Here is a 12681-nt window from a genome sequence, read left to right on the forward strand (position 1 = left end):
TAGTCACCGATATTCTAATGAGTATATATGAGTTCAGTAGATGAGGATGCAATGGTCGTTTCTAGGACTTGTGGTGCTGAACGCACAAACTCATTCATACATGCACTTAACATCGAAATTTTCACATGTAGACCCTGGGTCCATACTAATTCTTCCAAGGTAGGTTCCAAAGTTGTGTTCGCACGCAGATGCAAGAGCCTCTTAACTCTTTGTTTGGGAACTCCACATTCAGGTTCTCTATTTTAATCTCCCCTTACCATCAAATGGTTCGCAAACTCCGACCTCAATCATCCATGCAATCAGATAGATTCAGCTGTTCGCTGGAACAACCGATCAATGAGTCTTCTTTCCTTCAAGAACAGAGTCGGCCTTGACGTGTTCATCACTGGATACATTAAGCTTGTCAATGTGGTCAAGTGGGAGACGTAGGAAATCATGCTTATTTTTCCACGTTACTTGACTCTCTGCGAAGCCTTCGCTTTCAACAGGAGATGGCGGTGGATCGGTAATCTTGGTGACAAGGTATGCAGTAGATGCTTCAGCAACACCGTACATGACGACACCAATGAAGGGAGTCTTCAAAACCACGGTAAAGGCAAACGAAAAGCCGAACAAAACACCCTCGCGATCGCGGAACCAGCGACTCTTCTGCTCTGGAGTGAACTTGATTCGACGGAAGTACGGTTCGAGCTAGATATTTCGGTTAGCTAGTATTCCAGCCATTTCATTGATCACTCAATACTCACAAGTTCACGCATCAGACTTCGAGATGCAAAGTAGGTGTGGAGGAATTGAACAATGTATGTCTTAGGCAGGACCAGGCCAGTGCCAAATATGACAACAGCCGGAGCCGTGCCGACATGCGTTTTGAAGGTATAGAAACTGGCCGCTGGCAACACAAAGCGACCAATGATAGGGAGCATAGACAGGACATACACACCCAATCCGAGCGCAATTTTCTTGCCATAGCGATTGGCAAATTTCATAAAGATCTCCATCTTGGGACGTGACTGGCGAGGGCCTCCCTTAGCTGGAAAAAGATCCAGGTTGGGGTAGTACATGGCACGCAAAGTATTGGGATCCTCGGATTTGTGTTTTTGGGCGTATGTGGTGTCTACCCAGTGGATGGATTGCATAAAACTTGAGCGGAGTCAGTATTTGCTTTAACTAATGCCACTGTTAGAACCTTGGAGCCTTACATCTCATCGAGAGTTGGTGTCAGATGACCCATCAAGGTCATCAACAGGAACGGGACTTGGAGCACTGATTTGGATAAGAAGGCCAGGCCTTTGAGAAGATCATCGTCCCATGTTACGCTTTCCAGGTCGATTACCCAAGAGATAAGGTATAAAATGAACTTCAAGCCGATTATCTTCAAATGATATGTTAGAAAAGCTTTAATCAAGGACCACTAATAAGTATATTTCCAAAATTCACATACCGGAATTTGAATAATGAGCTGGATGACAATACCAACTGCAACTGCTATAGCTGCTTGACGAAAGTGCTCATGCTTGAACAGATCAGGGTTCTGCAAAGCGCGGACAGCTGCATTGAATAGTAGTCAGCCTCTAAGAACGCTGTCGCCTAGTTGTATTCGCAATTTCCAGCTAGCTGCTATGGTGGGCCCTCGATCGAGCAACACGCAACCCAAGGCTCCACACAAAAGTTGTCTATGAGCCGGGAGTTCCGCAATGGATGCGGGTTCAAATTTTGAGAGCTGGATTTGCACAAAACGAGCGCGGGAAACATACTTCCTACCACGGTGAGCTGGAAGCCGCGAATAACGGCATTGGGCTCGAAATTCGACATGATCGAGCCCGATTGAAATCTCCCAACAGCGGCGACTTGTTCTGGTGAGTATTTTGATGTTGCAAATGTTCAAACGCGAAATGAAAGAGGATGAAGCACAAATCGCTAGGCATACGCCATTTATAAAGCTGGCGCTGCGTCATGTCACATGTGTGCTTATGGCCTGAGGCACTAAGATGAGGCCCTCCCCACGCAAAAAGGCACGCGCCCATTGCGCCGATAACGATTCCTCAACCATCAATGCGTTCACCTCACGGTGGTATCGTTTTGTCCACCCATGATAATGCCCGAGCCTCAGAGTGAGTCCTTGGGTGAGGTACATTCTATCCGGCGCTCAGTTACTTTTCCCACGAAGTTAATCCCGAAGTCGACACGCGGTTCCGCTGCACCAAATCCCACTGGCGCAGAGAACGTCATTTTCTATCATCCTTCTGCGAAGATAGTCCTCTTTGCTCCGAGAGCTCTGGCCCCAATCCCGTCAAGCTCCGCGCCTACCGATTTTGATTATCCCGTCGATACCATCGAGACACACCCCTGGCGCTCCGCGACGGAACGAACCGTCGCAACTGCGCCACTGAGACTCGAGAAGGTCCATGGGCTGACCGTGTTCCTGAAATGCGGGGATGTCGTCCATGCGATTCTAAAGAACTCTCAGTGCTGGTGCGTCGATGGAGTTTCGAAATTTGTCTTGCGCATTCGCCCTCTCACATATTATCGCATCGAAATACCCAATGAAACACACGAGGATAAAAGGCTGGTGGAGGATTTGAAGATCGCGTTGCCAACAGTACTTCGATATGAAGTCACGCCATGTCCTTTCAAGCGAGAGTTCACTGTTGAGCTGCCCGAGGAAGCCATGGCACCTCGTCGCAAGAAAGCCTGGCGGCCCAAAGGCCCCAAAGGCCGGAAGGAGGGAGTGGCGGCGTTATCCGGGAGCGACCAAGGCTCTCCTGTAGAGACCAAGCCAGAATGGCTAGATTCTGCCAGTACTGGCGAAGACACTGACGGGGCCGCAACCGATGACAGTGCAGTTACCCCTGAGCAGTCTGGCGGCGCAACCTCTGAAGTTTTACCAGCGCATGACCTATCGGCCTCTCTGGCCATATCCGAGTTTACTCCGCAGCCGATTTCAATGAGAAGATCGGTTACCGAGACACCGCAGACATTTAGTACCCTACGAGCAAAGTTTGATGTTCCTCAGGCCTCAGAGGAACAGCCCCTTGAGTCTGCGCCTGAAATTCGGTCTGATCTTGATCTTGATTCTGCACCTGAAAAGTCATTGAATGAATCTGCCCTCATATCTATGCCTGCAGTTGAGCCTGTATCTGCAGTTGAGCCTGGACCTGCAGTTGAGCTTGTGCCTGCAGTTGAGTCTGTGGTTGAATCCGAGCCTGCGTCAGCGCTCACTCAAACCTCCACAGGGTTAGTTCAGTCTGACATGCCCATACCCCCAAAGGCTTTGGGAGTAGAGCCAGAGTCCACTTTGCCGACCCGAGAAAAGAATGAGCCCACGCAGGTGGCCACTCAAGAAGCGCTATATGTTAAGACAGAAGAAGAAGATATCGAAATTCCGTCGGTCTACGCCGAGTATGAATCGACCGATGTCGAACCAGAGCTAATACAAAAGGCAAATGTGCCTAGCGAGCCAATAATTGAGGACAACGGAGTTTTGTCACGAGAAAACAATGAGCCCGCGAATGCGAGAACCAATAAGCAACAGGCATTTGGTACCGAAGGAATTTCCGAGCCCAATGCCCTAGGTTTTACAAATATCAACAGTGAATCGGCGGAGGTCGAAGGGACGCACGTTTCTTATGAAGTCGAGACCAAGGATGATGACAAAGTCGCCGACCCTATTCTTATTGAAGCCCTGTCCACTGGACCCAAAGTGGCCGATAGCAACAGTCAACTTTGGCCCCAAACATCCAATAATGACCCAGAAGATGACAGCGTTTCCACGGAGGCTGAAAATCATCACAAACCCTCGTTCTCGTCCACGCCTGAATCTTTCCATTCGGCAGAGCCTCACTCGCCATCTGACTCTATTTCCACCCATGCCACGTCATTGGGATCTCCTAGTACAAAGCAAAAATATAAAACGGCCTTTGATCAAGATCTGTCGTCGCTCGATCCGACCACGAAACCACTAGTGTCTGATACTGCCGCCGACACCTCATTCTCTAATGTGAAAAAATCGTTGAATGAGAATGCCACCAATTTTGGTAACGATTCAATGACTCGAGAGAATTCACTACAGCCTTCAGTGGTCATTGCATCAAACTCAGGCAAATCCACTGCAAAGGCCTCACCACCATCAGATCTCTCACATATGAGTGCCGAGTTTCGTCGTCGAGCACAGGCGACCAGACAACGCGATGTCTCTCCAATGCCAGCCCCTTCTGCTATATATCAGCCGACTACTGGTGAAGAGGCTACTTCTTTAATTTCCAAAGCGCTGGCTCTCGTGTTGGTACCACCGATTCATCTTTTTATAGTTTTACTCCATATCGCGGCACGCATCGTTATCAACCCATCTATGAACTCAACCAGACCTGGAGCTCAATCTAGACCGCAGTTGTCTTCAAGATCTTCTTCTAAAGAGGATGACTTCAGCTTCCCTTTAGAGCGTGAACCCTCCTCTGAATACGAAGATGCCGAAATGACGAAGAGACTAGATCCGTGGGACCTTGACTAAGTTGGTTTGGTTTTATGGCCATTAACCACCCAATACCTCTAATACCTCTCTTTCTTCTTTGTGATTTTTGCACAATTATACCATTTAATACTCCCTTTCCCCACATGTCACATCACGACGTCATTTTTGTTTATGATTATCTCAACATCGGCCTGTATGATTCACGGGTTTAACTAGGGGCAAGGTGCCGATGACATTTTGTATACTAGCGCTGCATACTACTAATACGAGACTATGGGTCTATTATAATTTCTGATGGAGGTCTACTAGTAATGTTCAATGTTGTGTCTATGATGCTAGTAAGTGGCTCTGGCCTACTCCAAGTTGTATTCAGTAGCCGTGCAGACCACACTCACAGTCCCACCGTGCTGCGGAAAAAAGTCGCCCAAGTCTTACGTTCTCGAATGCTCTTACTTACTAGTAATTCGCAGATGTTGGCAATCATGTTACGGAAGTATTGAAAACTCTAACCATATTACATCAATAGAAATAGAGAGAGGATTTGTACCAACAGGAAAGGCTAATGCTGTTCGTTTGATGAAGGGATACATACAAAATGAGCCCATGGTACAAGAAAACAAAACAAAATCAATATATAGAGAGGTATCCCAAAAACGCCACAAGTGCCAACTTCACCCCGCCGCTCTCCATGCTTGCAGACAAAAATATGCCCAATGGCGGCTTTTTCCGGTGACACCGGATTCAAGTCAAGAATAGATCTAGTTTGAGTGGATCTTCTTAATACGCATGCCGCCTTCATAGAAGCCTCGGTCCAGAGCAGCAGCAACTGTGAGGGTGCCTCCAATGATAGCGCAGACACCAGTCAAGAAGCCGGTAAAAGTCTTAGGGCGAGTCTCACGGTTGATCACCTTCATGGGAGAGATATCATAGTTGAAGAACACACCGGGGATACCACCAGCAGCGTGCATACGCTCCTCGTGTCCATCGGCAGCATCATTTCCACCCTTCAGGGAACGCTTGTGTGAGGTAACAGAGTACTCGTGGGCCTCGATGCTACCATGTGAGCCATAAGCAAGTCCGTGGCTACCAAGGGGGGCCTTGTCATAGGCACTGTGAATGGCAGTCGAGAATGTCGGGTCCCAGCCCAGGGGCAGGTAAGATGTCGAAACAATCTTCAGGAAATACATGAAGTTGTAATCGGGCGCATCAGTGCTCTGGGAGGTACCGTCGAGCGGGTTGATATGGTGATCCTCGGTCCATTGCCAACGCTCGGAAAGCTCAACGGGGAGCTGGGGACCGAAGCGGAGCTCGTGGATCTCGTGTGCCATTGTGTGCACGTTCTCGGGGGCGGATTGACTGTCCAGGTAGTAGTTCTCCAAATCGTGGGCGTGCATGTTCATGTTTGTGAAACTGCGGCCAGGCGCAATGTGGAAGTTGCCGACAACCTTGTTGACGCGGAGCACACCTTCAATGCGACATCCTTCGCGGCGCTGGGCCGTCAGCTTCTCGCCATATCCTTCCCGGGTGCACTGCTCCACGTTCTCTCCGATACCGAAAGCCCACGACTTCGACGCGTAGGCTTCACGCACTTCATCGCAGGTGTTACAGCAGCCTGCCTTGACTGCTTTCTCGGGAGCGGGTGCTCCATAGCACTCACCACAGTAGTCAGGATCCAGATGTGTGGCGGCATCGGCGGGGGAGTGTCTATTTTGTGAGTAAGTCGGGTGTTTCAGTGACATCAGGCGGGTTTTTCGAGGGCCGGATTGAAACTTACAGGTCCAAAGATTGGATATCAATGACCTTGCCTCCCTCCGAAGCAGCGGCCAGGCGCACCTTGTTCACGCCATGCGCCACGCCTACTTGCTGCTCTCCAGACACATCCATGACATCCAAAGTCAGAAGCTGGCATGGCAACCGGGGGAAAGTCATGTTCAAATGAATTTCCATTCTCTCGCCTATCCGTATAGATATCCAATGTCAGTCACCCAAGCATGAGCTCCAATGGCGGGTATTTGTTTCTCATACCTCTCGACTTATCGACGATCAGTTCCGGGTGCACGACCACACGGCGGTAGTCGGCCCATTCTCCCCATACTAGCCACAAGACCACTAGTAGTGAGGCAATTGTGATCACACCACCGGAGTTGGTACGAATGCGCGCATCTTCGACGGTCTTGGCGAAGGCATCTAGCCTTGTGAATCGCGACTTTGCGGGCATCTCGCCACGCAATTGACGACCAAAGAATGGATCGCCAGGCGAAGAAGAACGTGTGAAATGGACTCGTGGTCTAGAGCTCGTAGAAGCATGAGTTAGCGGAGATTACCAAAAACACGCCAGGTATGAATTGAGCAGCTTTGAAGATCGAGTGTCTAATTGCGCCGAGGTGTATGACAACGACACGACGGTAGACGGGGAGCCATGGGTCAGGTCGTACCTGAGCCGATCGTGTTTATTTGAGTGCCCTTGGTGCCTGAGGGAATCCCAGCAAGCCAGTCACTAAGCAGAGCTGTTGCAAGCTGGTCGGTTCGATCTTGAATGTATTGGAATTACTCCATTCTGAAAGGACAGAAGACAACCCCTGATTGGTGGGAACTGCTGACTCAGTGTGGATATCACATGACCTCATTTTAATCTATGGGAATCAATCGCGTGTCTTGTCTAGTACGTACTAGTACAGTATTACTACTTAGTATTTCACGTTGACTCCAAATTATCAAGAAAACGAAAGCTTTATGTTCTTCGTTGTCTTCAATCCACGACCTCAGATGCGCTGGCGGGATATCGGTTTTGCAATGACCAATATCTAGGCGGGTTGTACCTGGCCCCGGCACTAACTCCGTCCCCCACTAAAGCACCGAGGCTTACTGATAACGATTGTACTATAGACTATAGTAAATGTTGTCCTTATTGAACCATCCATGCTTCATGCAAATTTTATATGGATTTCGGATTGTAAACATGAAGCTTCGGGGTTCCGAGCCACTTTCTTCTCTTCTCTTTCCTTCTCTTATTCATTTTGAAACGTTGATGGCAAAAAATAGCCTCTATAAGGCGATTGGCGCAAGGTTTCCAGAATCCATCATCCACTCAATACTTATACTAGTACATCCATGGATGACATCATCTATGGATAACTCAACTCCCTCCTCGCCGGCAACCAAATTATTGGTGGAAATTACCCCTGGGAAAAGCTCGTAAAGGTCCAAATTTGCCCAGGTACCGTGTTCAGCTTGCTCAAATCAATTGATTGGATGGATATTGAATATATCTCTGTGGTCACCCGAGGACTTAAGATTATGATAGAATGAGATAACATTCTTTCAGGAAATTGCAGACAGTTTTATCTCATAAAAATCTTTAGTAATTTCATCAAAGGGTGATACAAGTCCTGCATTCCGCACGTTCAAGTCCAAACGGCACATGTCCAGTTGAGACACGGGGAATTCTGGGACCCGATCTCCCCCACAAGATAGACTGGGGGAACTCTAGTTGTTTGTGCCCTTTGGAGGAAGAGAGGGGAAGTACTTGGATATGTAGGGAGATTCTTTGATCTCACATGTACCTTCAAGGGCCTAGAATGCACCTGGGCATACAGATGCAGAGGATAACGAGGATTTCGAGGGGTAACCAAGTGGGTGTAGCGGATACATCAAAATTGGTAGTGCCCCACACGGAAACGGATGTAGCTGGTACCACAACAAACTTTCGCCCTTGGGGCAAGTGCGGAGTCATGTAAACAAATGTAAACAAAAGCCCCAGACAACGCAACATCGCATTTCTCCCACTCGTCAGCCACTTTGATTTCCATCTACTAACTGTCTCTATCTTCTACTCAGAAATTGTCTACTTTTTTTTTTCTCTTCTCCAGATCTAATTCACGAAACGGCCTTGGCGCAAAGTCAAATATTTTTTCAAGGGCACCGAGTGTCCCTAGAGTAGGGATGATGAACTTCGTGCCCAGCGTGATGGTGAGCTCCCTTGAACATTTCTGATCCTTGATTCAAGGAAACACGGTTCACATGAAAGAAACATATAATTCTGACCTTCTTTTCCTCTACGACCAGATCCAGCGACCGGACAGCCTAAACGATATGGACATCGACTCCATCCCCGCCCAGCAACGCTCCTCGCGGAAACACTTGCGCAGCAGTGAGGATGATCATGATCTAGAATGGAGCTCAGACATATCAGGTCAATTTGATGATGCCGATGAACCCGACGGGGAAGACTACAAATCGCCATCTGCAAAGTCCGCAAAGCGGCGCCGGTCCAATGACTGGCCGCTGCCAGAGGAAGCTGCAGACTATGGAAACAACGGCAGTCGGAACGCGCGAAATGGGAATGGATCTTTGGGACCAAACTACAAGGCCTCGCCCCGCACATCACCCCGCGGGTCAGCTGCATCTTTGCGCAACAGACACAAAGCTTCTACCAATAGCCCTCGGCATCACCTTACCCGACGATCTCGTTTCGTCGAGGCGAATATGAATGACAGCGTTAGCGAGAAACCCCCAAGCATTTACTTGCGTGAAAGCAAAGGGCCCAATGCGCAAAACCGGGCATCTGGCATCTTTCGATTTGGCAAAGCAATCGCCTCTGCTTTCAATCCATTCGGCGGTTGGGGTAGAGCCTCGCCCGAGATTGCAACAAAATCCCCACAGAAAGATGCGCTGACCCAGGCCGAGGAAGCATACGCGAACCTGAAGCGTGCAGGCTACAAGGGCACGAACAAGGGATCTTACATGCAAAGTCAAAATGTGAACCCCTCCAATGCCGACCAAACCTGGCAAGCGATTCAAGACAAAATGGGTTATGGTAGCCCGATCCGAAATTCAGGGACTTATGCTGAGCCCATGTCACCATCGCGATCTCCGTCCAAGTCCACCAAGCGTTCTTCCTTCCAAGATCTACGCATTCCATTCATTAAAACCTACGAACAACCACTAGCGCCATGTCTAGATCATCCATCCGAAGACTCCGAGAATCAAGGTATTCGGAGACAAAAGTCTCGCAAGGAACTCTCACGCGAGTCAAAGCTTCTCAAGAAAGTTAGCAACCTTGAGGATAAGCTAGATCGTGCGCGGCAAGAACTTCGCCATCTAAGCGGCAACGAAGAGCGAATCGCATCTCCAACTCTAGACTACCGATCCATGAGCTTTGAGATGGATCCAGGGAGCTATCCGCGAAAATTCGTCCCAGGTGCACTTCCAACGGTGCCATCTGAGCGATTACTAGATCAGCAAACAGCTGCATCTCAATCGCCCGATATTCAAGCCTTGATCTCCGAATCGGGAAGAAGTGCTTCGCCGGAATCTCAACCAGTGGCCAAGTCTCCAAAACGGCGGTCATCGTCCATGGGTAAGGAAAGCCCTTCCCGCAAAAGGAAGACAACAGTTCCTGAACCTCTCCCTAGTCGGAAATCTTTTCAATCCAATCCGAAGGACCGCGTCCACGATAACGACTGCCCATCCGAACACGAACATTTGATCGACGCCGGTCTGCTCAGCCCACCTCGACAGTCCAAGTGGCAGAAATTCGAAGCCGGCGACAGCCCAGGGTCCGTCGAGCGCAAACGCAACGCGAATCCTACGGCACAAGACGCTGGCTCGATGCACCAAAGGTCTCCGCATACCAAATCAAAATCCTCTTCTGGCGGCCATCGCTCACCAAAGTCGAATATAAGATCATCGCCTATCCGCCAACCACTCAATCGATCGGACATGCGCTCCTCTGTTTCCACCACCTCCGTCCCTCCCACATTTAAATCTGACCCTATCGCCTATGACTTTTCTTCTCCCCCACCACCATCTAGTGAAGCCTATCAGGCATTTTACCTCCAGACTCAGCGCCAGATAGATCCTGACCGTTCCGCTCCCTCTTCACCCACCAAATCCCGACCCAGCCCAAGACGGCGACATAGTCACGAAGTGGACATCCCTCCCGTGCCTCCTCTCCCCAAAGAACTCCGCATGAATGCCATCAAGGTGACCGGATCGCCCACCAAACCGCATAGCTCAGTAAGAGACTCTGCTCCGCCAGTCTTGCCTCAGCAGATATTACCCGGACTGGGTGACCAGGCGTCAAAGGAAGAAAGCTTTCTTTGGCCCGAGGACATCTTTTAGGTTGTGTGCGACAACAAGGGAGAGCTCCGTTATTTCGAGCCAAAATCTACCCATGTTTGCTTTGAATTGTTTTTACTCGCCGCTAGCAGGTGATGTGATGAGGTTATGACTTTCTGATACCCTGGGGTCTAGGTTTTGGATTCCTGTCTTCTTTGCATGATTTCTTTTTCTTTTGTCTTGCTCTTCCTTTCAATGCACATACACAATTTCATTCGATATTTTGCGGTCAGATCAATTTTGTTCTCCAAATTTTCGTAGAATATACATCACCACCTGCACATGTGGGCATGATGCGACAGCTCAACATAATTGATGTATTCCAAAGTTCAATCACGGTGAAGAGCAGCATCTTTGGGAAGAAACAGCCAGCTCACACCTGCAGCGCAAAGTAGGCCGACTAACATCGGCTGCAGCACTTTGACACCGACTTGTGCCGCGATAACACCGGTGATAGCAGGGAATATAGAGCCCCCAATTTGGCCTAACACGAAGACAAATGCAATGCCCGATGACACGATTTCTGGGTCAAATATTTTCGATCCAACCGATATGCCCTGCCGCATGGAGTATTGCCCGTTAGACCATCGTAATTGAAGAAATACCACGAGCAAGAAATGGTAGACTTACTGTAGGAAAAAATGGCCCCGAGAAGAGGCCCAATAAGCTGACTGCCACTGCTTCGGTGATGATGTTTGGGACTCTGGAGAGACCGTTTAGTTAATTGTAGACAGCCTAGGATAGGTCGTGCTTACAGCCAGAACACAAGTTGCAGTGCGACACAGAGCACCGCGTAAATGAAGATCATGCGTCGTTCTCCTAGGCGATGCGTTGGCTCTGCAAGAAATAGTCGGCCGAGGAACCCGCCTCCATAGAATCCCGCAGGCACATATCCCATATTCTTCACGTCTCCGTGGCGGACTTTGACGAGGTATTCGACCATCCATCCTATGAATTTCAATCAGCAAACATGTTTTCCCACAGACGAAATTAAAGATAGACAACTCACCTCCGGCAGTAATCGATGCACCAAGAAAGAAAAAGAAGAACAGACTCAACAACCAGACCCCCGGCGTGCTCAAAGTGGTCTTGATCTCCTGAAGAGCATTCTTTCCAGCCAACGCGGACTGACTTTGCGCAGAGCGCTCTCCCTCTCGACCCTTCTTTTGCAAAAAAGTCATGCGATCGTGAAACGAAAGCGCAACAAATGTAAGATTGATGACACCCAACCCCAAAGGGAATACGTAAAAGAGATTCCACTTTGAATCGGTATTCGCCGAAGCTACCGCCGTAGCTACGAACGGACCTACCAGGCACCCGGCCATATACATCGCATGGATGAAGCCAAGCCAACGGTGCGCACCATGCTGGGAGGAGACGAATGTGTTGGCGTGCGTGTCATTGAGGGCCTGGCCGAGACTTGCGAGCAGAAATGTTACCGCGTAGAGTGGGAATGGTGGGAGCCAGGTGCGTAAGACGTGGGCTAGGATTTGGAGTGCCGCCCCGAGCGATAAAAGGGCGCCCAAGTCTAAGTATCGGACAATAAAGCTGTTTGAGAGAGCTGCGAAGAACCATCCGAAGAATGTGACGCCGTATCTGTATAAATCAATTGTAAGCTGAAGTCTGCATGTAGCTGAGTTGGGTGAATCAAGGATTTCATATTACTGACAGTACTGCGACCATATTTGTCCCAATGTCGTAGGAGCGGATGATGTAGGGAATCAGGGATCCAAGACTTCCGTCATTGACACCCGCAACGAAGAAAGAGACCCCGGCGCTGAAAATCTTTGGGTAAAGCCATTTTGTCTGCGGTTGTTGATTGGGCTCAGACTCTTGTGAAACACTGGACTCTGGTTCTTGTAATTGAGTATTGGCATTCCGAGGCTGGAGCACTATTGTCTCCGTCTGAGTCTGGGTGCTCATATTTGTGAAGTTTGAAATCGATGAAAAGGTAGACCACCAGTCACCACATGTGCAGGAAGCCTTTGGAATTTATGGCTCAAGCTGATGCGGGGATAGAAACTAAGACGGAAGATCGGGCCGCCTTAGCGCCAACTTTGGAAAAATTGTGAAACGTACGGCGTGCCTCAATA

General features: G+C 49.2%; 5 protein-coding genes across 5 annotated transcripts; 2 read left to right on the plus strand and 3 right to left on the minus strand.

Moving 5' to 3' along the window:
• Window positions 1-333: 333 nt before the first annotated feature.
• usgS (transmembrane protein UsgS) lies at window positions 334-1812 on the minus strand (the record flags this gene model as incomplete). Its single annotated transcript, XM_057167788.1, has 5 exons — window positions 334-690; window positions 747-1140; window positions 1200-1372; window positions 1442-1548; window positions 1755-1812. 5 exons carry the CDS (start codon window positions 1810-1812, stop codon window positions 334-336), a joined length of 1089 nt encoding a protein of 362 aa, XP_057018419.1.
• Window positions 1813-2089: 277 nt separating this feature from the next.
• On the plus strand, window positions 2090-4507 carry N7466_008400 (uncharacterized protein; the record flags this gene model as incomplete). The annotated part of the gene is made up of 1 exon (XM_057167789.1): window positions 2090-4507. One exon carries the CDS (start codon window positions 2090-2092, stop codon window positions 4505-4507), a length of 2418 nt encoding a protein of 805 aa, XP_057018420.1.
• Window positions 4508-5226: 719 nt separating this feature from the next.
• Window positions 5227-6686, minus strand: N7466_008401 (retrograde cargo receptor ERV46; the record flags this gene model as incomplete). The annotated part of the gene is made up of 3 exons (XM_057167790.1): window positions 5227-6172; window positions 6243-6423; window positions 6494-6686. The coding sequence occupies 3 exons, from the start codon at window positions 6684-6686 to the stop codon at window positions 5227-5229; spliced, it is 1320 nt and encodes a 439-aa protein (XP_057018421.1).
• A 1802-nt stretch (window positions 6687-8488) lies between these two features.
• Window positions 8489-10591, plus strand: N7466_008402 (putative nuclear RNA binding protein; the record flags this gene model as incomplete). Its single annotated transcript, XM_057167791.1, has 1 exon — window positions 8489-10591. One exon carries the CDS (start codon window positions 8489-8491, stop codon window positions 10589-10591), a length of 2103 nt encoding a protein of 700 aa, XP_057018422.1.
• A 326-nt stretch (window positions 10592-10917) lies between these two features.
• N7466_008403 (putative MFS transporter) lies at window positions 10918-12511 on the minus strand (the record flags this gene model as incomplete). The annotated part of the gene is made up of 5 exons (XM_057167792.1): window positions 10918-11145; window positions 11219-11291; window positions 11344-11536; window positions 11598-12184; window positions 12258-12511. 5 exons carry the CDS (start codon window positions 12509-12511, stop codon window positions 10918-10920), a joined length of 1335 nt encoding a protein of 444 aa, XP_057018423.1.
• Between the last annotated feature and the right edge of the window lie 170 nt (window positions 12512-12681).

The sequence above is a fragment of the Penicillium verhagenii genome, assembly GCF_028828195.1.
Source record: "Penicillium verhagenii strain IBT 33310 chromosome Unknown utg000008l_segment0_segment0, whole genome shotgun sequence".
In the NCBI taxonomy this organism is placed as follows: Eukaryota; Fungi; Ascomycota; class Eurotiomycetes; order Eurotiales; family Aspergillaceae; genus Penicillium; species Penicillium verhagenii.